Source organism: Calonectris borealis, chromosome 5 (assembly GCF_964195595.1).
Source record: "Calonectris borealis chromosome 5, bCalBor7.hap1.2, whole genome shotgun sequence".
NCBI classification, from domain to species: Eukaryota; Metazoa; Chordata; class Aves; order Procellariiformes; family Procellariidae; genus Calonectris; species Calonectris borealis.
This window is the reverse complement of record NC_134316.1, coordinates 6,279,675-6,305,428: the sequence shown is the minus strand read 5'-3', so window position 1 is coordinate 6,305,428 and position 25,754 is coordinate 6,279,675. Positions and strand designations below refer to the sequence as shown.

Sequence of the window (25,754 nt, the reverse complement as noted above, 5' to 3'; positions counted from 1 at the left end):
AAAGCCTTTAGTGAAATTCAGTCCAAAAAAAGAAACAGCAGGATATTAAGGAGAAAGTAAACTTTCAGTAGAATAGTTGTTAAGAGTTTGACCAAAACAGTTCGAGTTCCAAGAAAAAAATAAAGACCTTTAGCCTTATCCTAATCTTCTTCCTTCCTTGAAACATCTGTTAGAGATTTGCCTCATGCCACAATAGTTTTAAGAAAAAATAACCCAAAACCTAACCGAGAGCAATGTCTGGCTGAAGAAGAGAGGCAAAGAAGTATTTAGTTATATCCATATTTTCAATACTAGAATTTTCAATACAGCATAATGTCAATGTTAACACAGAACTAGCCCATTTTCAATACCGAACAGGGACTCTGGAAGCTTTATTTTTTATACGGATTGTTTTAAGGGCTTCTTGCCCTCTTATTCATTTATTGCACAGATCATCTCCTCCCACAAGCAATTGTGCAATCTCTCTGTGGCAACAAAGCCAATTGCTTAGTGTCCCAATATTACTTTCCCATGTACTTATGGCTGCCTGAATATAATTCACTAGCTGGAGATAAAAAGGAATTACTATCATGAAGTTGTGCTCATTTTGAAGTTGGTCACATTTTGACAGTCTGTGCTGTAGAAAAATAATTAAGTGAAGATACATCTACCTCTTGCTTCTGAGCTGCTCATATTAAAGTTTAAAAATGCTCCACAGTCAAGCATTGCCACCTGTTCTTTCATTTTAATTTAAAAACTCTGAATCATGTTAATGTAAGCCTGAAAATGCTTGTATTCTGGAAATATGTGCATTCACCAACCACAACAATTATTATCATATTAAATTTATGAAGATTTATGAAAGAATGCTACAAAGATTAAAGGGTATTATAAAGCCCAAAATATATATGCATGTATATTATATACTACAAATATATGTTTTCAAACCACTGACTCCACTATGTCTAGAGAAGGCACACATTTCAATTAATAATACATTCAGGCTTTATTTTCAGTTGTAACTTTCAGAAGACATTACTCTTTCAGGCATGATATTGTAAAATCCTACTGAACTTCAACTTTCATTAGAAGACATCAATCAACTTACTTTTCAGTAAAAACACATGTTCACTGTAGACCACAAAAATTTTTTAAACAACAAAAGAAAGCTCTACCGTATATATACTTATGACCGTAGACAAAAGATTAATCAAATCTTGTCATGTATTTATCAATTAAATAAAAAAAGGGGTTTTTTACATCCAACTCACTCCAAAACAATTTCCCTTTTCTCCCAACATCCTGAATTCACACTTCATTTCAGGTCTCCAGATTTTCTAAGCTCTAATACCAATACAACCCCTTACTCTTTAAACTCTGAAAAAACACCTAAATAGTCCTGCCTCTGAAATGCTTCTCCATTTTCAGGCAAGTACTCATTGTCCCTTGCTATCTCGGTAAAGGCAACTGTTTGACATGAAGTTTTTATAAACAGGGTGCTTTGAACTTAAAGTAACAGATGTGCTTAATTTTAAAATGTTGTATTTTCTTAAACCCATGTATACTTATCATGTTGCAAGTTTTCATTTTTCTTTCAAATGGTTCTTATTAATTTTTACCCTCAACTTTTTGACTGATTAAGTTCACTGTGGTGAAACTTATAGAGACAAGACCTTCTGGTTAAAACTGACAGACAGTTGTTTCCATTTGCAAATCCTCTAGATTTTTATTGGCTCATTAAATATGTATACTTTGAATGAGATTTAAATTATCCTGGTATATAAATCATCTTTTTTTTTTGTTCCTCTCAAAAAAAATTGACTACTGCCATCTCGTGGTCAAACATTTTCATCTGACACACAGCATTACAGTATTATGACCTTGTATTACAGTAGAGGTAATTTTTTTTTTTTTAAAGATAAATATTCCAGAAAACAAGAGATTTAATAAAAAATATTCTACTCCATTTCCAGCCCTCTCTAACACCCTACTCAATGATACAGGCTGGAAGTGCTGTCGTTTTAACACTTTGAGACAAAGTTGAGGTGTAAAAGCATGAAGTACAGTGTTAGGAAGACTATCCCCCCTTTCCTCCTTCTTTCTGATGCTTAATAGCAAGTGTTGGGAAGAAGAAGAAAAGGAAGATTCCTATAACCGCTATGAAGGAAAACTGCTTTTAACGTTGGCAGCGGGTCAATCCCGCGAGGCAGACCTGCCACATCCTTTTTAGTGATTTAGAGGTCATGCTCAACTTACTGGAAATTCACTTTCCTTAGGCAATTTGGATTTTCTGAACACCAGAGGAAAAATACAGTTCTTCCTGTTAGAAAAAGTCATTGCAATATTTTCCACCAATGTTAATAATAATAATGGTAATAAATTAAGTCTTTGTTTACCCACTTTAAAAATGCCTGTTGATAAATGTCCCTACAGCAAAACATATACATGCACTACGGTGTGCCACTTCAGTTCTGTAAGCTTTTCCACTAATTGTCTATAGAAGCTAAGTTTTACATTATTCATAACTTTCTTCATATGTAAACCATGATTTTGAAATTAGGTTTCAAGTCCCACGACCAATAACACTGGCCTAGGGCTTTTCTTACCACTTATAAATATTTGAAGCAAAATAATTCCATCAGAATTATAATTCGATTAGATGTTTTAAAAAAATTAAATGGAAGAAGTTCAAAGAGTTATTTTAAAAAGGGCTTGAAGGAAGAATTTGTCTATACTAGGGTGGAGCACTTATAATTGCATATATTGCAGACATGCAGGTTTTTAGATTCCTGTTCTTAGCACGTAAGATTAAAACTGCTACATATCTCACTCTACCACCTCCAGAAATTTATTATCTGCTAAAACAATTAAATATGGCAGTAATATGCACAGTTTATGTTATTCCAACACTGACTTGAACTACAATAAACAAAATATATTCTCCCCCTCTCATGTAACATCCTTAACACTTTTAACAAACACTGTTAAATAATCTCCAAAAATAGCATGGTTACGCACAGATAATACGTAGTGTCCTTCACAAAAGAAAAGCATTATCTGTTACACACTAGCTTGAAGTCCATCTCAAACCAGGCCTTTTTTTTTTTTTCACATTTGCATGATCTTAACTTAGTATTATCTTTCAGTTCTCCTCTTGTACCCCTGCATTTTTTCATGCATATGAACCACTGCCATCTATCACAACATCATGAATATTTTGTTTGCTGAACAGCATTCTGTAAAGCAATTAAGATTCAGTTGGCTACATAATATGTACATTATAATGCTCTTGGCAAATAAAAATTGAAATAAATACTTAATTGCAAGGATTCTGAACACTTACATACAGATACATTTCCAATCCTTTCAGTGCACCCCAATAATATCGTAACTATGTACACAGATTTATACACACTATATATAAATATTTTGAAATTTTGGGAATTTGGTAATGAAAACCAAATTTTAAAAAATCAGAACTTTAATATACATCAGTATACAACAACATTTAAAAGTGATGTGCTTAACTGAAAGAACCATGTTTGCTTATTGATACTAATTTACCTTCTTGTTGCATCGCTTCAGACTTCCTTCTCACATGAACAACTCGGGGTCTCACAGTCTCAAATTGTGCAGCTCCTCGGCTTTCCTCCTATGTATCATACATTAAAATCATATTGAAATTATGTGGAGCTTCAAGAAACATCCAAATAGTTTTTTAAAGATTCATTAAAGGATATGCATTTGTTCTCCTTCATTTCAACTTCAAAAGAATGCAGATCTCAATTAGCCTATTGCAATGCTATTTCCTCTAGACGAACATCCTGGGAGCAGTAGGTGGCAAAGTGCCATTTAGACCTGAAGACACAGGAGACCCTCAGTTTCTACTCAAAGCATGCGGCGGAAAGAACCTAAGATTTCTCTGGCTTTCTTCAATACCCAGGACTTCTCCCTAGGTATTATCATCCTGAGTAAAAAGAGAAAGTTGAAAGGGAAAAGAAAAATAAAAACTTCAGCACACAGGTTGGAAAACCCAGGCCAAGTATAAAACTTATTTCCTTGACCATGTTTTTAAAACCTTTTTCTGCTCTTGCTGAAATGCTCTCCAATACCTAAGTCTGCAACAACGCCTATAGGAAAACAGTTTCTTAGAAGCAACAAACGCTCTGCGTGTTAAAAAAGGAGACATCATATTTGTCAAGTACGCTTGTTATCTTATGAGTTAACTGGAACAGGAATTGTGGCCCAAGGACATTCCACCACATGTAGACAGGAAACATGAGAAGTGCAAAAGTCATGAAGTCCTAGAAGACTTACGCATTCTCTAAGACAGACAAATTTGATTTCATTATTATTGTGTTGATTCCATTAGGTGAATATAAGTTTTTTTAATGAAGATTCTAAAAGAAGGAGGAACACAAGAAAGAACATAAACGTTTGCATATCACACAGCATTTGGAGCCTACGGACAGAATTGCTGTATGACTTCTGGGAAAACTATATGCCCTGAGAAGCAATGGCACAGGTATTCTCTTGAAGACCTGATGACAAAGTACCAATGGTATTTTGCTCCCCAAAAGCTAAAAAGGAAAAAAAGGAAAGTATGCTTCAGTTCTGTAAGAGAAACCCTCCGCTATTGTAGAGGCCACAAGTGAAACAAAGAGCCAAAAATATAGATGAAAAGAAGAAAATTGTTATGTCTGGCAAACAATAAGCATGCTGCCAACTACGCAATCAGGGCTTCCCATTTCTTTCGGCTAACAACTGCCTCCTACGATAACAGGAATCTCAACAGTAATCATACTGCTTCTCCTGTACTTAACATGTACTGGCATCACTTAGGCCAGTGTTGCAAAAATCAGGAGGAACAAAAAGATAAGCCATTCAGTCACTGTCTTTTCCTCAATGGCTGCATGGACTTGTTTACACACCCCAGTAAACAAAGCATAGAGGGGCTACACAAGTGGATAGCATGTCATCTCTAACAAGCACCAACACAACTTCACCAGCACAGTGATGAGCATAAGCTGACAAAAGTGAATATACATGCACCTGAGATCAAGCTAGCATCTCCACAAGGCACTATGTGCATGGATAGACCAGTTAGGACACCTCTACACACCACGATATTGACCAACTCTGTCCATCCTTTAAAGCTGACAAGATAAGAAAGAGTTGAGATGATTTTCTGAAAGCAGGAAGGTCTCATGGAAATGCTTACATTAAATGTAAGCAGCATAACAGTATACTCATGAGTCCATTTGAAATGTTCTTTTATTTTGTTTTGGATTTTTAATAAGACAAACCAAAAACCAGTTTAAACTGAACTGAAGTGCAAACAGAAGTTGAGAGATAGCACATAGATTAATAACCTACAATTATGCATTCCTGAAGATTAAAAAAACATGTCTTTTGAAATACTAAAAATGAAAGCTAATGAGAATACCAAAGTGACAATCCCACTTAAAAAATGTTGATTGTATAAAAACATTCATACTTATATAAGAACATTATGAAAATATTTTGCAACTAACTGATTTTCTAAGATTTTAACAATGCATTTGAGACTTCAAATGATTTAGATTTACCATCTTTGAAATGTTTAGCCACACAAATATGACTTCAATGTTCATGTCCCTCCCAAGATCAAAATGACTCATCTAGAATAGGAAGAGCCCAGCTTCCCCCTAGTCATTCTCTTGCTTCTCAGAGCTAAGAGCACAGGGCAAAGCGGCCACAAATAACAGTCAATTCCTGTACCGTTGCACAGGAATGGACAGAAGGGGTCAAACCAAGGATGCATTTAGCCTGGCATTCTGCCTAACAGTGGCTGAAAGCATATATAAATCTCAAAAAAATCCAACGCCAGAAATGGAGGAGCAGCCAAAGAATTTGGGTAGACAAGGAAATTCCTGTATGGCTTAAGCCATTTGCTTTGGAGTGAGTGACCACACAGACTTCACTTTTCATGACTAAAAGGCATTTGCTCCTGCCCTACATGAAAGGACAATGCTCTTCCTGTTGGTCAAAATCTGATCTACACACCGGTGCCAGAGAGCAAACAAGTGGTACGTATATGGCAGCTCCACATCACTGCCCACGACCTCCCTGAAACGAGGATCCTGTTCAGACAGATTACAGAAACCACCCAAGCTCTGCCATAACAAACCCTAACATCCAAGAGGATCGCTCCCAGTTAAATCAGAACAAAGCTCTACCAAACCCAAGGCCCAGTTGGACACCATCTGAGATACATTGTATTTTCCCAGGTTTCTCAGCAAACATCATGAGAAGCCAAGTTTTTCTCCTAAATAGATTCATCTTCTTGCTTTGTATGTAGCTGATACGGTTTCATTTCAATGACGGCAAACACTGCCTAAAGATGAAAAACAAGATGTGAAACAACTGATGTGAGAGTCAGTGACTAACTTGGGAGGAAACCTTTTAAGAAGTTTAAAGTGATTATCGCCTTAAACATTGCATAGAATGAATCATTTCTGAAAGCCTGAATATCTCTTGCTCTCTTAGCTGGTATTATGTTACCAGAAAATCTGTTTCCTACAGGCAGGTGACAAAGCAGATCCTGCCGTAGATCTGAATACAGGTGCCATCCCTAATTGAAACTAGGGGAAAGGTTCATCATTGTTACATGGTAGATAGATGCTGTCAAAACAAGCTTTCAAATCATCTGGTACAGGGATTTTTTTTTTTCAGAGAAGGATGTATAGATCTAGTAGAGGATCTTATGGAGCATGGCTTTGCCACATCCTGGACAGACGTTTACAGGGTACAAGGGTATCGCTTAAAGGCATGGTCACGTCATAGAAAAGCAAAAAATTTAGCCCATGAGAAACAGTGATTTAGAGCCTAATGTCAGGAACACCCATGTACAGGAAGAGATCATTTTGTTTGGGGGGGAAAAACCAAAACAAACAAAACCACACAGGCAAAGTTCGGGGGTTTGGGTTTGGTTTGGAGGGAGGGTGAGTTTTATATGCCAGCAGGCAAAAAAACCCACACTAAGGGTTCAGATGCAAGAAAAAGTTTCTGAAGATAACATAATATATAACTATCTGTGTATTTTCTATGAAAGACACTATGTCAGATCACCTTACATTTCTTGCATAGGTAAAACTATGTACATGGGTAATCTTACACACGGTACATTATCATTTGTTTGTACCCAGGCAAACAAAAATCAGTCCTAATCCCATCAGCTAATTCTCCAGAGCACGAGATGCAGGTATCACCAGGTTCTCTATCACAGCTAATGGTGCTAAAAGAAGGAAACATGTTTTACCCTCTCTGCCCCTTTTACTTTTGGCTGGTGAAACGATAACAAGGATATGAGATCCACGCCAACAGACACAGCGGTTTAACAGAATCCAGTCTTGCCTGTGAGCAATCATTCCAAGAAATAATATGTTCCGGTGATTTCAAAGTGAAAGAGGTATAACATTTAAAATCCTCTTCGAAGATGCAACACATTGCTTTAAGAACTGTTCAGACACCAATGGCATGATACACATCAAGGCTCAAAAACATAAAACCAAAGACAGGTCAATGTAAGATACTTCAGGTTATTTTTAATATAGAACATCAGGGAAGGACAGAATGTATCCAGGAACATAGCAACCATGGCAAGTATATTATTACTTTCAAACACACTGTGAAGCTTAACATATTAAAGAGCAATCTGTCACCTCATTTTTAGCTTTTGCCACTCGTTATTTGAATTTATCTTTAGTTAGCGAGTAAACCACCATCTCTAGGTAACAGCACATACTAATAAAGTAGCAATGGATTAACTCTATAGGTTTCAAGCAGAGATCAATAGGATCTTCCTCTACCTTCAAGTATTCTGTGGTACATCAACATTACCGCCTTTCCAATCCTGCCCCTATAAGGACAACTGAAGTTCCTGAAATGCTGAATCAGTGGGTTACAATTGGTGAGGCCAAACCTCTCTTGTTGCTTCCTCTCCCATATATCCATCATGTTATTCTTCTGTATTTGAAGCACTGTGCCCCTAAAATATTGGAAGGCCGCCTCTGAGCTGAGTATGTATAGTATTAGATCCTGTGAGACCAGTGAAGTTGTGAGGAAGTGCAGAAAAGGTAAAAGAGAAGGTCTAAGCCTAACAGAAAGCATATTGTAAGGATTCCGTAACAGTAAACACAATCATTTTTATTACACACATGGATTTTTGACTTCAGTTTCTCATCTGAATGTGTCACTTTAAACGCACCAGTTCTGTGATGTCAGTGACCACAGCGGAACAGGAAAATTTATTTTCCTAGTTTCAGTTTGCACTTTCTGACTAGTCATAGAAAAGATCCTTTGAGTTTACCTGGGACAGATCCTCTGAGAGAGATGTCACTCTGCAGCTTGGTTGGGCTGCTTGCAGAACAGGATTTGAAACTGGTTGCAATTCCAGTTCGGCCATAAGCATTGGACCACGACTTGTATCTGCATCTCCAAGAATTTCTCCTGAGAGAGAAAAATAAAGAGAAAAAAATTCCTTGATGAGCTGGAGCAATAATCTCCGGGTCAACTCATGTGGCAGGATGTGGAGCCTTTCAAGATTCAACAATGGCACATGCAATGTTAAAGAGAACTATTTCCTCCTTACATGGCTCACTGTATATCCCTTAAATTGTTCTGGTGGGGAAAAAAGAAATAAGAAATACATGTCTGTGGAAATTGAAAAAAATAAATCAGTTTTATCATTTGCAGATTTCTAACATGCCAAGCATTTATGATAGCTTCAAAGCTGTATAGTTCATCATACCATTATATGCTTAATGAGTTTTATCACACGTATTGGAAAGAGATTGGAAAGACTTCTTCATCAAAATGTTTCACTGTTGTGTGAATGAAAGGAAAGCTGTATATAGCCTTTTTTAAGGGGATAATTTGCTATATAATCCAGCATTTATCATGCTTTTGCAGCCTGCAAGTGTGTAAAGCATCTTTATGAAAAATGTAGACAGCTCATGAACTAACTTTAGCCTTCTGCTATCATAGAGCCAAAGAATGAATTTTAAGCCTAATTAACTATAATTATTGCTTAATTAACTGTAATTATTGTTCATTTTAAGACTACATGTGCCACATTTCATTTGCATGTTGGTTTTTATATCCATGACTTTAAGCACTGAAAACAAGGATTTATAAATGAAAGACTGATCATCAAGGTGCTGTTACATACCCACATAAGCAATACCTTCTCCATCCTACAAACACATCATGTTTCCATAACACAAATAAAAACTGGTCACTGAAGATACCCATAGACATACAATCCCCAGAATTCTTACAGATACATCCGTGAGTGACTCTTTCTGACAGAGAAATTGAGTATCCACTGCAAGGTTATATGGACAGAGATATACACCCTGAAATACATGAACTTTTACACCCCTTGGTGTAACAATTATTTAATTTTATCCCTAAAAATAATTCTGAAATAAAATGATGGACCTGCATTGTAATTGTTGTGGCTATCAGGAAATAGCACTTCGTCCTGACTTGCAACAGACTGAAGGACATGCACCTCACATACCAGTGGAAGGATACAAAAGATTTGGAAGAAAAGTGGAAACCATCACAGACCATTCCTTCCCTCCTTCCACCTCCCCCCAAGAACAGATTGCTTGCTATTCAGTGTTGACTTCGCTATCAAAAGGACTTGGAAAAAAAGATTTTGTGTTCCTCCCCGATATGAACACACTCTTGTCTGGAAAGTAGATCCTAGCTGTTATACAACGTTGCTTCCTTAGCGATGTCAATGAATACTGTGCTGTGTGTTCAGAGGTGGGGCGGGAGGAAAGCTAAATTAAAAATCATCAGAGTGCAACAAAACTCAGTCTGGGATTATTACAGATTATGTAAAAGCACAGGGCATTCCCCTATGGTAGTATGTTCAGGTCCCTTGCCTCCTAAGAAAATACTACAACAGAAACAATACTAGAAGATTTAGAGAGATGAATATAAAAATTTACTAGAGAAACACACTGCTTCTAGATTACCATCACATGCAGAAGCTGTTTTTGAAAAGTGTTAGATGTTTACAGGACAGACAAAGGGCATCCTAAATGAAATTAAATAGATTTTAAAAATATATAGAGAGGAGATACAAACATGTTATGCCAGATACAGCTATGGACTATCTGGGTAAGAAAGAAATATCACTAGTAGACAGGTCCTCCCATTAATTTGCATCTTCTAACTCTCTATATGGTCCTGAGCACTATCAGAGACTTAGAGCAGATTGATCTAGATCACTAATTTATTCCCACATCACAGTGTTCTTAATGCTGACTGTACTCTAACAACAGAGTGTTCAACAAGTGACTTGGAGAAAGGGATAACAGCATTACCTAGTCCTTTGCCAGGAAGCCTAACGTAACAAACCTCCAAACAACATTCAACAAACTACTTCCAAGTAAAAGTTTGATAACGTGTAATGTACCAAAATGTATTTTCAAGGCTGACAGTGGTGTAGCTGGTCCAAAACATTAGGGAACAGCTACCTTAAAAAGCTTACTCTCTGTATAACCAGTTCAAATGTGAATCAGTTCAAAATTAACAAATACTCTTATTTCTCTGAGATAATTTTTGCCACATGTTGAACACATTCAATTTCAATCCACTTCCTACTGGTCAAGAGCTGATAATGTGAGATATGCTTCTCTTGTCAAATTCATAAATGTGAAAATTAAAAGGACAGGAAAAACAGCTGTTTGATCACTTTAGTTTACACAACTTTTGATGAATCAGTGCAACCACATTAGTGTTGTAACAGCTTAATAATTATTTCAGTTCAGTGTACTCATATTTAAAACCACACTCAACAAAACTAAGAGTTTCTACGAGCTTGCAGCAGTTTAATTAAGCAAGTATAGAAGTACATTTTCAGATAACAATAGAGAAACTGGGATAAAAAGATAAGGAAGAGGAAGGATGGGCCAGTGGTTACAGCACTAGTTCCAACTGAAAAGAAAGGAATTAATTACCCTGCTTTACCACAGCAACATATTCCAGCACTACTTCGTACAAGCCATTATGTGTGCGCCTCAGCTACCCATTGGGAAAAAAAGAATTTCCATATTGTTACAGGAATATACGAAGCTAAAAGATATTACCAATTATGAGACACTGCAGTATCACCTTGACGGAGTGATAAAAACAATGAGGAGTGCTGTGTAAGGGGACAGAGAGAAGTAGCTTGAACTGCTGGTGTTAATACCTGTCCTGTGGAAACCAACTTCAAGAATGGTCAAACTAAGTGTTTTTGAGAACTGAATTTGACTTAAAAGAATAAAATACATCCCTTATAATCAACTTTTCTATAGGCAAGTGGGTACTTAGCACGATTTTTGTTCAGATTGTAGAATATTACAGACAAAGAAAAGTGAAGACACAGCTTGAATTAAATCCAGTTCTCAGAATAGGGATGCTAATCATTTCATTGCAGCAATTGCCTGTAAATTTTTAATATTGGATTTTGAACATACTGTCTGAAATTATTTTAGATACTGTTACAGAAAGAACTCAGAAACCACATAAATATCACAGAGAAGAAGTAACAGTCTAATTGTACCTCCAATTTGGGCAAGTTGCCCTGGCGATGGAGAACGGAAACCCTGGTGTGGTCGGTTCTCAGAAGTCCGAGCAGTTGGATGGCCCATATAAACTGAATGTCCCATTAGGATTCTCTCTGCTGCTCTGGTCAGCCTCGGTCTTTGACCTTCACTAAGCTCCCCAACACTATCATCGGAATCCTACATAGAACAACAACATTAGAACAGCAAAAAACTCCAACGTATTTCTTGCAAAACCAGGCATTTTTATCTAATTACATTAACCCTTACAGCATACATAAACTTAAGTCTATACTACTAGCATTGAATAAAGAAAACTGAAACTGAAGAGGTATCATCTAACTGGATTTGAAAGCAAGATCTACATTTATCAGTACTGGACAGAAAAGAATTACTTACAGCCAAAGAACATCACTTATTTTGTTAGTGGTATCGCAACATGATCAGAACCTAAGTTATATTTTTAGCACATGAAGTCTTTAATGTTACACATACGGCCATTGTTGACTGCCTGACCTTGCAACATTGGAAGCATCTAAAAGCTATTGACTCTCTGTTGTATAGCACGTCAGGTAAAAAGTTCGGTTTTTACGTAGGTTTGGATGGCACTTAAAATAGGGGTGGTTCTCTGGATTCTGACTTTCAAAGCTGCAGAGAAAAAACAACTCGCTTCTATGCAGGAGAACAGGTTGAATACACATACACACGTGTGCACAGTGTCATACTAAGGCAATATTAGTAACATCTAGGAGAATATTCTTCCCCTTATAAACGAGAAGGCATGCTTGCACACACCTTGCCAGAATCTGGGCGGGGGTGAGGGGAAATTTTCTTAGTGTCTTGTATGGACAGACTGAGCAGTCCGTGACTATGGGAAAGGGAAAAAGCAAATTATAGATGCATTTGTAATTGGCAGTGCTGATGAGAAAATGTCACTACAATTACAGTTAGACTCAGAGCTGACACTGTAGAAAGCTTTTCACTAAGTCCATCCACCAGAGTTCATTAAGTAAAATAAAGATAGACAAAGGAACAGTTAAGGAGGTGAGTGAAGTTAGTAATTATTTAGACTAAACTGACCAAGACAGAAGGAAGAAACTGCATATGCATCAATAAAAATCACAAAAAGCAAGACCTGCCATAAATAAAGGTGTTCATGAACCATATTGCAGTATTCACAGTTCAATTCCTTTAAACATTCCTCCAGCTATGTCAGTTAGAAGAGATACTCAGTCCAAACAACTATTTTCCACACAGAAAATACTTAGATGTGTGACAAAAAACTACTCTTGTCCTTTGTGATGCAGATAGTTATATTTTTCTGTTAGTCTGCTTTTTCTGCCAACTGAACACGAGTATTTTGAGGTTTTGTTCCAAGATCAGCACCAACAGCATGTGCAAAAGTGCATGTAAACATTTGCTGAGTTATTATTCGTGTCTCCCTAAAACACTCATATGGCTGTTAAGTGCAGTGAACTTGTACTGCTAAACATACCACCTATATTGCTGAAGTGACAGAAAACTTCTCTGGTGTTTAAAATGACAGGAAAAATCTGGTACACTGGAACAGCCACATACACACCTTGAAAAGTAGGTATGTGTGATGCTACATACAGCTAATTTGTTTATAACAACACTTCACCTTCAGTGTTTTTAAAAAGTTTTACACGAGAACATAGCCAACAGAAGCGGGATCACTTCCAGCAGGGAATGAAGTGTATGAACCAACAGGAAGGATAAGCTTGAAATATCTTACCTACTTTTGAGTAAGAAAGTATCGCTTCAAAAGTGCTTCAAAAGTATTGGAAGGAAAAGGACTGTAAATTACCTCCAAATCGTACATTCCTTCTTGTGCAGAAACAGGTGCTTGATTTAATTTGGCTAAAAGAGTCAGGACAGGATCCCTGTGATAGCCTTTATCCGGTCTTCTCACCACTTGCCCTTCACTGGGAGGATCATAATCCTAAAACAAAGAAACAAAATCCACATGATCCAAAACTGTTTTTTGTAGGAACTTGAATCATTCTTACTTTAGTTCACAATTAAGCTTTCTTCTTTTATAGTAAGTTGTTACAGTTTCCACACTGAGAACTTGTGTCATGAAAATCTAGGCACTTAAAAATAAGCAAACTGACGGCACACTGCTTTCTCCTTTTACCCACTGACATGCACAGTCTTTATTTGATACCTAAGACTGCAACACTTAGAGAAGAACAAGGTGCTTTAGGCCGCCAAAGTTCAAGGAAACAGTTAAATCCTCACACATACTGGTTGCTAGCAATGATCTGGCTGCAGAGCTGCTCTCACAGCAAAGACCATAGGTGGTCTGAGTCAGGATGAGAGGGGAAAGGAACACTGGGGATGTTGTGGGCATGGTCTGCTTCAGAGCACCTGACCAACAGAAAGTAAGAGGAGGCTTTCTACAAAACATTAACAGGGGTCTGATGATTGCAAGTCTTCATCCTCATGGCAGATTTCAACTATCTATACATCCTCCAGAAGAGTCATACAGCATTGTGGAGGCAGTCCAGGAAGATTTTAGAAATCCCTCTGGAGGTCCCTTCCAACCAATACTATTACAATTTAACTATCTTTTTTTTTTATTCTTTCATACAGAAAACAGTTTGGTTTAAGCATAGTATTACTCTACCTGATACTATCATTTATATGACAGCTATGTCCTACCAAGAGGCATTACACAAAGTCAGAGAGGGAAAGTCCAGGCATTTGAGGAAAACTGTTAAAAGAGAAAGAGAATGAAGAATACCTTGACTTGGGAGGCTTCCAGGACAATGGACTGAAGTAGACTTCAGATAAAACACTATACTGAAGTTTTAAGCAGCTTTAACTAACTCCAGCCTCAGCTAACCTACTTTAATAATTTAAGCACACAAGCAATTAAAAGATGGCTCAAAGCTGAAACAGCTCAGAGCATAACAATGTTCTATTCTGTTTAAGATGTCTTAAAACTAAAAACAATAAAAGATGAAAATGCGTATTAGCTATCTCTCACCTACAGAAGTATATAAATCATTCAACTTTTTTTTAATATAGATTAGTTTGTATAATGCGGTTTTTTCCTTTGGAGCTCTGAAATTCTAACATTCTTTGAAAGCGTACAGTTTAAAAGCGTAAATTTAAAAAATTTATAAGTGAAAATGCTTAAAGCACATCCAATTTATCAACATGCTCAAGGTAGAATATCACACTAACTCCATTTCCTTGTGAAACATTTCCTTACCATTTCATTGGCATCTCGTAAAGTACTCGTTAAGCTCTCGGCGAGGTTTGGAAGAGACAGTCCTCCTTCTGCTAATGCTGAAAAATATTTTAAGTTACAAATACTAAAACCCATGCAAGTTATATGAAAGAAAGCCAAGGCCACATTCTTTAATAATTGCAACACAGTGCTTTCGTAAAGTTGGAAATTCCTGCTACTGGATGTGTATTATAAAGACATATTTTCAGCTTCCAAGAAAATCGCTCTTATACTTTGCTTTCAATAAAAACTTAGTACTTCGTACCACATGATACGTGTGCAAGACAGTCCCAACGATATCAGGACAAAAGAGCAGATTTAATCTTTTTCCATTAGTAAGCGGAAGCATTTTGTTCAGAAACAAGAAAAAGAGCAATGATATCTTTTAAATCCAAAACGATGAGCTGAAAGTTAGAGACCAAGTTAATGCTTGCAGTTTTATCACAAAATGTACGAAATGTAACTTCAGTCGACTGGAAGAGAATTTTACAAAGAAAAAAAAATTAATCCAAATTCTCATTTCCACAAATATGTCTAGTTAGTTACCTCTTGCAGCCAGCACCTGTCCATAGCTGAAGAGTACCTCCCCTTCTGAGATGGGTCTGTCTGCAGTTTCTGTTTCTGTTTCTGTGAGGGTAAGGCTGCTTTCCTGCGTGGACTGCCCAGAACTGACTGTAGGCACAGGGGAGGGAACCTGTGGATTGCAAGGAAGCGATTCGAAGGGCCTCGCTGACGGCTGCTGAGATGGTAAAATCAAGGCCTCTGGTTCCTCATCATTAGCCACTGACATCTCACTAAAATGTAAGAATATGCACTGTGAATACAACAAAATGCATTGAACAATATAGGCTAAAGTCTTAAATCAATACTGAAAAGAAGTTAATTTGCAAGTATTTTTTCAAATGAAAGAGCACACCATTTTACAGAACAGTCCAAGAATCAACATGGTTAAATAACATTATTAATTAATTTCTGGTTATAACTAAAAATTACCATCTGTATTCCCACAGAGCTAATAGAAAAAATAAAATGCTAATAATACAATATTTCATTGTTGCTAGCTTTATTACTGGCAGGTGTAACAATACCAGTTTACTAAGTACAGTGTTCAACAGGACAATGAATAAGGACCAATACATTCTGAAAAAGGTCCTGATTTCACATTTTTCTCCAAAATATAAGTCAAGCAATTAAAAAAAAGAATCCTGGCTTATCTCAATGCCTCCTGATATACACATTAATAATTTCTCTACTGACTTTTTGAAGATATATATAGAAATAATCTATTCATTTTTTTTTAAAAAATGAGAAAACCATGCAGCCTGTTCAACTCACACAGCCTTGGGACGGAATGGTTCTTCAGTTAAAGGACTGAGTTTCTCTTCTTCCAGAGGAAGTTCTGCATCATCCCACGGGTTTGGAGGCTTTGGACTTTCCATTTTTGCAGCTTCGGAGACACCTTCTGAGGCAGGAGGGCTTGGTGTGGTTGTTCTAGGAGGCGTATTGACAGGGGTAACCACAGGTGTGCCGACACGACTAGGGGCAGCTGGAATCTCAACTCCTGTGTGTGTGAAGCCAAATTTCAGATCAGAAAGGAAAGCAGGAAGTAAATCTCAGAGAGTTAGTCAGTTCCACTAAGCCCTTGTAATGTTTGTTACACCTTTTGATAGTTATGGAGACAAGACTAGATTAAGACTAGTTTCTTTTAAGTACAGTGTTGGCATCTGAAGGAGCTAGAATAAAACCTCAATTGCTTATTTCCTTTAATAAGGGAGACTGCTTTGCATTTTAAAAACTAAGGTGCTTTACTTAGAGAGTGTGAATTTGGTTTAATTAACATTAGAAACACAGGAAGGTGCAAAAGAGGTATTTTTCTGATGTAAAAAAGTGGGGGGGGCTGGGAGGGGTAGAAATCACACAGACCATAAAAACGTGCATTAAGTTTGAAAATAGAACTGTTACCAAATAGAAGATGTTTGCTTTTCATATGAATTAGCCCATAATTTTTGTACTACATGAGTTCCCACTTGAATTATAGCCTCAAGAATATTTATCCCGAGAGATAACGTGTCTTTGAAGAAGAAAATTAAAGGCAGTAGATTAAAGCATATTTGCTACTTCTAAACTTCAATTATTATTTTCACTACCTGTTTCTTTAATTTTTTCATGTTCGCGAACATCCCCACTCATTTCTGTAAGAGACAGAGAAGACTCTGGAGTTTTGACTGGAGGCAATTCTTTTTCTGAAGGTGGTGTTTGTGGTGGTGTGGCCTGGGGTGTTGGCAATGGAGTAGGCACAAGAGACTCCTGAGGGAAAAAAAATTGTAACCACAGTTATTATCTCAATGCAAAATTCCTAACTTCCAAGTATCCTCAGAGTTAGCTGAGGAAGAGAGAGAAAGGCAGGTTATCACAAAACAGTAACAGTTGTTGCTTAGATACATGCTTCATGGATCTAACGCCTCCATCTAAATGTCAAGTTGCACCAGGCTAAATAGTATGCCTGGACAAAATAAATTAAAAAAACAGTAAATTATGCATTAGAATGATTACATTTGGAAATCATTATGTATAGAATAGAATAGACTATTCAGTTGGAAGGGACCTACAATGATCATTTAGTTCAACTGCTTGACCAATTCAGGACTGACCAAAAGTTAAAGCACGTTGTTAACGGCATTGTCCAAATGCCTCTTAAACACTGACAGGCTTGGGACATCAACCACCTCTCTAGGAAGCCTGTTCCAGTCTTTGACCACCCTCTTGGTAAAGAAATGCTTCCTAATGTCCAGTCTAAATATGAATTAAATGATTATATGAATTTTAATAAAGCGTTTGATACAATGTTAAGCAAGAAAATAGTTCGTGACATGGATAAAATTGAGTCAGTATGATAATTTTATGGTAAGAGCATCAGTGAAAAGGAAGATTACAAAGCAATCACCTAGACACTAAAGCACTAAAATAAGCACACAATTGTGATGTTCCTTAAAAACTGACAGTGATGGAGATAAATCTGACAGGCAAGTATGATGGTTGTCATTCAGCCTGCTACAGAGGAATATGATGGACCTTTCCAGGTGTTTTTCAGCCCTGTTCTCTGACACTTACAAAGAAAACAAGATAATGGGTCTAAAGGAAGGCTTCCAGGCAGTTTCTGAAGAATAAATCCTCAGACTGATGATTTTTATTAACAGCTCTTAGGGGAAGTGGAACACCCTAACACATTTGGCAGTTCACATACAACTGTGTGACACCATGAACACCAAAGAACATGGAACATGGGCAGATGAAGTTCTAGATAGGAAACTTCACGGTAAGAAGGGGTAGATCAAGAACGCATAAACTACATATTCAAGAACTTCTGCTATAAGCTGAGCAGAAAAGGAAAAAGGGGAAGAAAAAAAATGAATGTACAAGTTATCTAAAGGATAACTATTAGCCACAAATGTGGAAAGACTTTAAAAAAAACAGTTAGCTACCTGAGATTCCAATAAAGGCTGGAGAGTATCACTACTATAGCACAAGTCACTGAGGAAACCTCATTTATATACTACATTATTATTAAAAATGTGTATTAGCATTAGCGTTAGCTGTGGCCAAGACCAATCTAAATTGGAAAACATAAAAGCACTGCCCATCAGTAAGAGTCGAAAAATGGTATGCGTACAGATGATTGCTTTATTTAGCCTAATCAAACAAAGGCCGAAAAGGACAAAACTAATCTCTAGAAGTGCGTAGATGAATATATATAGTAAGGAGAAAACAACCATTTCAGCGTAAGCACATTTCAGTTTAAGTTGGTACAGAAACAAGAAGGCTTAAGAGGGCCATTAGTAAATGTAGAATGGTTATTAGAAGAGGTTTCTAAGTATCAGAAGAACAAAGTTTCTAAGTATCAGAAGCTACAAAGAACAGTCATACCCTCCTTAATCTGTAATGGAGTGGGGAAGAGCTCTTTAGATGCAGGATGGCTGTATTTAAGCCTACAGCAGTGAAATGACTACTTTTGACTATAGAATAATCAGTTGGTCACTTATAGCTGGCACTAGCTGGTATTTCAGTCTATATGCACTGTAGCAAAATAGAATAATTGATCTCACGTTCAACAAAGCTTTGTATAGTTAGATTTCTAAGCACAGCCATTTCCACAGTCATCCTAAAGACATTATACAACACCAGATGGTAGCACAGCCATGTTGTTATCAAAAAAAGAGCCAGCTGTCATTTGATTATCAAAGCGCACAGAGAAAATTATCCTGTATTACAGGAAGCTCTACTAATCATTTAAGCATTTACTGAAAACTACTGAAGTCAAAACTTAGAAAGAATTAATAGTAATTTTTACAGATATTAAAGAATGGCTGCAAGCCCACAAGACAAAAAATAATATTGCTTTCAGTTTGTATTTCTTCTTATATGAAGAAATTAGTTTCTTCGTATTTCATTTATTCACAAGAAAGTAGCATAGCTATTTTTGTTGAAAATAACACGAGCTATCTTTTGACAACATGAAATTAAGTATCAAGTCTTTCCCTTAGAAATCAGTTTTGTGCTCAGCCTTAAAGTAAATAAATAAATATAGTATGTTGCATGCAGCACAAAGGAATTAATTTTTTTTTCTTTTTGAATATTTTTTAAGTGAAACAGGTTTAATCTTGTGGCTTGCTGCAGTATAATAAGGAACAATCAAAAAATGCAAATCATGCACATTCAGTTCATCAGGCTTCTTCTGTCATCTTTGTCTTGCACATAGTTGAACCATCATGCCACCACAAGAAATTATTCCTTAGAACTTCAGTAGGAAAGCTTACATCAAACAGATGCTTACCATCATAATCGTTGTACTTGGAAGAACATTTGTAGCAGGAACTGCTTCCTGAGCCTGCTTGTTACCCAGCACGGTCGCAATTGTCTCACTGAGAGCTTCATTTACAAAATGACTTATCATTTCCGAGTCCACAGGCACGCCAGCATTGATAAAGAGTTGAAATCCTCCACCACCTGCAACTTCAACTGAAAATGAAGAAACATAAAGCACGCATCCAGGTCTCACTTCTTAAAACGCATGTACTGTACTGCAGCCACTCATTTTATTCTCCATGAACTTTTAAACATTTCTTTGCAAAAAGTGATTTTTTTATTTTACAAATAAAGAAACAACAGTAGTGAAGCAATTCAGAATCATAAAAGAAGACAGCAGTGAAGGGCAGTGACATCACAGAAGAAATGCATTTGTCTCCCATTCTCACACATTTACAAGGGAGGTAATTTTTGACAATTAACAAAAGAAAGGCAAACAAACATTACAGGCTTAGCAAAATGCCAAATCTGATTTAGATGGCCAATAACAGAAGTTGATTTGTAGAGTGGTATGTTTTATGTGTTCTTTTTCTTTTTTTAGATAATTTATTTCCATGGCCTTATAACGCTTGCTCTGTCTCAACATAAATTAAAGCATGCACTTGTGCTTTTTACAGTTTCACTGGTTCAGCATTATTCACTCTTAGGCTCAGGCAACAGCTACTTACACAGCTTGTTAAAATTAGCCAAGAATTGAGATAATCTATCTGCTGAGAACAATAACTCCTACTTACCAATGTCAGAGGTTACAGTCTCACTGTCTTCACTCCCTGAGGTGCTAACACTGTGCACTGTTTCTTCCTGAATTGGGTACATCCCACTGATAATTTTTGCCATTATTTCTTGTTCCACCCTAGGAGAATAAAACCGGTTTAAATATCAGCAAACAACAAGACACCTAAGAGTACACAAAAGAGCATTCTTGACATAAAATGCAAGGCAGCTCAAAGGAGAGAGAAGGGAAGGGAGGGGAGGAGAAGAAAGGGAAGCTATTATTATGGAATCATTCCTTCTTCCATATATATTTTCTCGCCACTTTGTCATATTGCAACTCACCAATTTATCAACCTGTTTTCTATAGTTTCTCTCCTTTGAATCAGTTCATCCAAAACATCAGAAGACTGCTGAGGAGCAGAAGCCACTGGCGGAAACAAAGGACCGTTGTATTTTGGTGAGGCAACTTTAAACTCTCCATTAAGCTCCAGAAGAGGCTCAAAGAATTCTGGAATTTCATCTTTCTCCTCTTCCTGATCCTAATAAGTAAGTAGTAAATTAAGTTGTGGTGCGTTTTTGGAAGGTAATGTCATCGAGGTAACTGTCAGATTTTTTCCTTTGAGAAACACTTGTAGATGCGTCACAGCACACAAACCACATTCTCCCTTCTTAGTATGTTGTAGTTAATTGATACAGTTCTAAACTTAGCAAATCATAAATCTGTATACTTATAAGGCATTAGGAACTGCTAAGTAAAACATGATTTGGCTCATATTTCCTGCCTGTGCTGCACAGGGCAGGGAGCCAATGGTAATGCTAATCCTTGAGAAATTTACTTGTGATGTAAGTCAGGTTTCTTTAATATATACTGCAGAAATGCTCCTCCTTTAAACAAAACAGTTTAGGAAACTTTCTACAGTCACTTGTTGGGTTAGGTTTTTTTGTTTGGTTTTTGTTTGCTTTTATTTTAGAAATTAAACTTTTACTTTAAAGTCTCCTGTCTGAAAAGACATATTCCCTAAAGTTAATGAGCATGCAGTCAGTCAAAACTCTAATAAAGTTGCCAGCACTGAAGACTAGACATGAATAGTTTACACATATGTTACATGTATGCTTATACTTTCACTAACCTCAGCTGCTGAAAGTTAAAAGGTATTTCTGGGTAATCAATTCACAATATCTTCACAGACACTTTGAATTTAACCTTAATGTGCTATTTCTAAAAGTTATGAAAGTTACTCAGTGTGCGTTATAATGTTTGACTGTTTCCAAAGATACCACCCTCCCTTGCCCCCCTGAGCACATACACAGCATTGAGTCCCAAAAAGCAGTCACCAACCCATCATATTGTAATGTAACACTTTAGAAATGTCTTCTGATGGATGAGAACCTGCATCCTTCACTCATAATGTTAAAAACAAATGTCTCCAATAGTAATATGATTCTCTAAGAAGGAAATTTGGCATGCCAGAAAGAGATGAAGAGCTGAGCCCTAAATTACCAGTGAGAAGTATGTGATATTGCATAAAAGAGCTCACTGTAAATCTACATTTACTAAGATTAATCTCCAACACAGTGAAAGGAGAAAAAAGTCTTCATTTCCCTTGTAGAAAATAAATTTACTTTTAACCCACAAAATAAAAAAAACCACTATATATTTTCTATGAATAAAAGAACAAATCACTAAAAACAGAAAGAACAGAGAAGGAAAAAAAAAAAGATAGTAACATTTTCCTGTCTCCTTCCCCAACCCAGCATTAATACTTCTCTACCTTAATATACTTTAAAACTGAAAAGTCAGATAGGTCCATGACGGGTATTACAACAAATAGCTATTGGGGAGCAGGAGCTTTCTGGATCTTTAAATAGTAACAATTCTTCAAAGAAAAGCTGTAACTTACAAAGCAGGCAAAACAGAATATGTATATTTGGGTGACAAACAAAGGTCTCTAAACCATTCTAGGCATAGAAACAAGACTGTGAAGTTAAACTCAGAATGGCACTGGATGCCTTGCAAGCTGATAAGCAGTTCATTCTGTTAGTATATATGTATTCATAACCATAATTCATTCTGACAGCAAATGTAAAGACGTCTTTGTCCAGTGTTTCATTATGCATTTTCTTCTGACTGCATTACTCCATACATTTTCTTTGATGTTGCCTATTTAATATAATCTTTTCTCAAAGTATGCAAAATACAAACATCTGGATTAAATAAACCAATTTTACAATAAATCTTACATATATTTAGTAACTTCTGACAAACTTCTGCAGTTCTCCTGCATTTCTAAACTATGTGCAAAATTATTTTATATTTAATAGTGCACAAATCCAAAAGAATATTCTATTCATTTGGGGGTGATATATTATCTCTGCAGAAATAAAAAAATAATATAATAGTCAGTATTTAATTATACAGATTGAACTTGCACATATACCACCTTGTAGACCAATCCTGAATAATCTGCACTCAATTCTGCATTTTACCTCCCTGGAGACTTTTGAAAATATCTATCATGACTCCCAACCAAAATACAGCATAAATTAGAAAGTCTTTCAGATATGATTGGAATATTAATCACTGTACTTTATTATAAAATATCAAGCCAAAATTCTATTTCCCAAATTATATCCAGACAATTAAAAACATGTTTGAAATGATTAGGTGGTATAGATTAATTTTGTTCCATTACCAAACATGTATGTGCATAGTCTTTTATTAAAGCCATCCAAAACTTAGCCATGGATTTCTCCTTGACAGATTTCTAAAGCAATTTTCACAAGCAAGGTCAGGCTGCATTGCAGGTGCCACCTGTGATCTTTTGTCTGAAGAGTTATACATGTAAAAAAAATCACTGCCCCAAAGAGCATCGACAGGAAACCAGGGTTGAGGAAAATACATTAACTCTGATCTCTGCAGGTTATATATTTTTTGGTATTCAAAATGGAAGGAAAAATTCTGAGAAACAAGTCCTCACCTTGCAATTAGGGCATATTCAAAGAGAGCAAAAAGTGTCTCTAGTCTTAAATCCTAGTAAGTTTGCTAAAGGTACTGCAGGATGTGGCTGCTATAACAGCTTTTTCTGCTTTATTCCACATGTGAATTTTCTTATTCTGAAACAACAGCACCTAATTCAACTATTTTGGAAGATGGAGCTCTGGGTCTTTAAACACTAGACAGCACGGTTGCAATGGGAGAACAAGGCACATCACCTCTTCCTGTGGCAGGGCTTGCGTTTTACAAGTTGGGACACGTTGCATTAGTCCACAAAACCATTAAAACAAATTATTCTTAGGTTATGTAATAAAAGGTTTGTCTCCACTCACCCAAAGGAGCACAGAGGAGAGACGACAGGCGGGAGAACCCAGATAAGCTAATGTGACAACTGAGCACCCCAAGCCAGCTACTCCCAGGGCTATCAGAGGAGAGGGCTCAGCCCCAGCGTCCAGGAGTGACACCCAGCAAGATGAGCAAGATGATGGAAAGACTCTCCATAGCACCCTCCTTGAGGTTGGGCAGGTGCATTTGGATGAAGTGATGACACGATGACTTATTATGGCATGCAGGGAAGAGTATTTTGGGACGGTACAACACTTTTTATGTGGTGTTTACAGGGAGGAATCAGAGGTGTGGAAGGGGAAGGACCAAGGTGGTTTGGAGAGGTACAGGTGTGAGAAAATAGAGGGATAAGGGGATGGTCAGCATGCTTGCCTGGCCTTGCCCTGTGCCTGATCAGCGCAGTCTGTCCGGTCTCCTCATAAATGCCATTTCCAACTATTTTCCTGAGCAAGGCGCTTTCAGGGGATCGCACATCCAGGTGCCAGAGCTGGGGAGGGCAAGGACCCAGGGCCAGCTACTGGGTAGACTGAGTGTCTAACGCCAGATACGGGAGGCATCCACACTGCGTGTGTGTATGCCTGGGTACATACATGTATACACACAGGCATATATATATGTACATACACACAAACGTATATCCCAGACCTCCATCCTGAAGTGCCAGAGAGGGGAACAGGATCAGCACGTTGGTGCTGTTGGAGTGCTGATCTGTGCAGCCACTTGTGTACATGTATGTATATGCGTATTGCATACGTGTGTGTGTGTGTGTCTCTGTGTGTGTGTGCGCCTATTGGCAATACGTGCTCGGCCTCACTACTGGCAGCTACGGCAGCCTTGCCTCTATTAGGCTATTAATGCTAACAACTAGCATTTCAACTCCTAAGTTATCTCTTAAATAAGTAGCTTCTAGCAGAAAAGGTAAAACAAATCCTAGGAAAAGGAAATACCTTTTCTCAAGTCCTGAGGCCTTTTTGCAATATCCACCAGGGAAGAAAAAAACAGAAAAAAAAAAAGAAAAAGAAAAAAAAAGGATATTTCACACAAATACTTATCCTCTTCAGTTCTAACAGAATTAGGTTTTCATAATAGAAGGGTATGGGGGGAAGACACCAAACAGCTATTTTCCTATACAGCATTTTATGCACATTTTTTCATGAATCTGAAGCTTCTTTTATAACAAGAACTTTGCTTTCTTTTCATGTCTTAAATACCCCTGCCACTCCAGAGGTTGATTTTATGCTTCCACATTGTGTTTGCCTTGCACATTTTTAAGAACATTGTCTGTGTGGTCATACGCCAAACATATGTTTCACTTAAAACATTTTTTGGTATTGTGGTTAAAATATATTCATAGCTAAAAATAAAAGATAAAAGCAATCCAGGAGAAAAATGAAAAAAGAAAAGATGAATAACTATTATTCACATCTAAAAAATTTAACATTGCAGCATTTTTTTGTTAGTTCATAAACTGATTTCTTAAATAGCCTTCCTATTTATTTTTATAATATAAAGCCTTTTTGTGCAAGAAGTAAGTTGTCCAAACAGATTTAACTCCTCCCCTCCAATAACATAAGGTAATTTTGAAACTAAAAATGAATACAGCATTTCCCCACTTTTGATAGGTAAACCACCCCTTTAGGACTATTTTAACTAACTGATAATGTTAAATGATGAATTCATTTTAAAAATAAATCTACCATACTGACCTGTAAGCTATAGAGTTAACATTTGACGTACACTCTAATCCTGGGATCAGGAGCACACAGAACAGGTAAAAAGAATACATTTTTGGGTAGATTTTGATATGCACACAGCAAGTCTAGCTCACTGGAAAGAAGCTTGAGGAAAAAGCGCTTCCAGAGAAATACGAGCCAGCAGCAGCAATTTCAAGCTCCTGGTCTTTACTGAGTCCTAAATGCAGGAGGAGGTGGAAGCTGCCATCTTCCGCAGAGGCAAGATACTCCACAACAGCTGGGTGGCAGCATCTTGCCTT

General features: G+C 37.0%; 1 protein-coding gene across 13 annotated transcripts in view; it reads right to left on the bottom strand.

Annotated features, from left to right (window-relative positions):
* Positions 1-25,754, bottom strand: part of KIAA0586 (KIAA0586 ortholog) — a 73,354-nt gene that overhangs the window by 21,560 nt on the left and 26,040 nt on the right. For 7 of the 13 annotated variants that reach the window (XM_075150832.1, XM_075150835.1, XM_075150837.1 and 4 more), the window contains 11 exons: positions 20,764-20,960; positions 20,442-20,560; positions 19,676-19,860; positions 16,992-17,151; positions 16,180-16,405; positions 15,391-15,638; positions 14,827-14,903; positions 13,414-13,548; positions 11,585-11,765; positions 8,330-8,469; positions 3,544-3,631 (listed from right to left, as the gene is read on the bottom strand). In XM_075150832.1, the coding sequence (XP_075006933.1) occupies positions 3,544-3,631; positions 8,330-8,469; positions 11,585-11,765; positions 13,414-13,548; positions 14,827-14,903; positions 15,391-15,638; positions 16,180-16,405; positions 16,992-17,151; positions 19,676-19,860; positions 20,442-20,560; positions 20,764-20,960 (1,756 nt within the window). The other 6 variants (XM_075150831.1, XM_075150840.1, XM_075150828.1 and 3 more) reach the window with 3 other exon arrangements.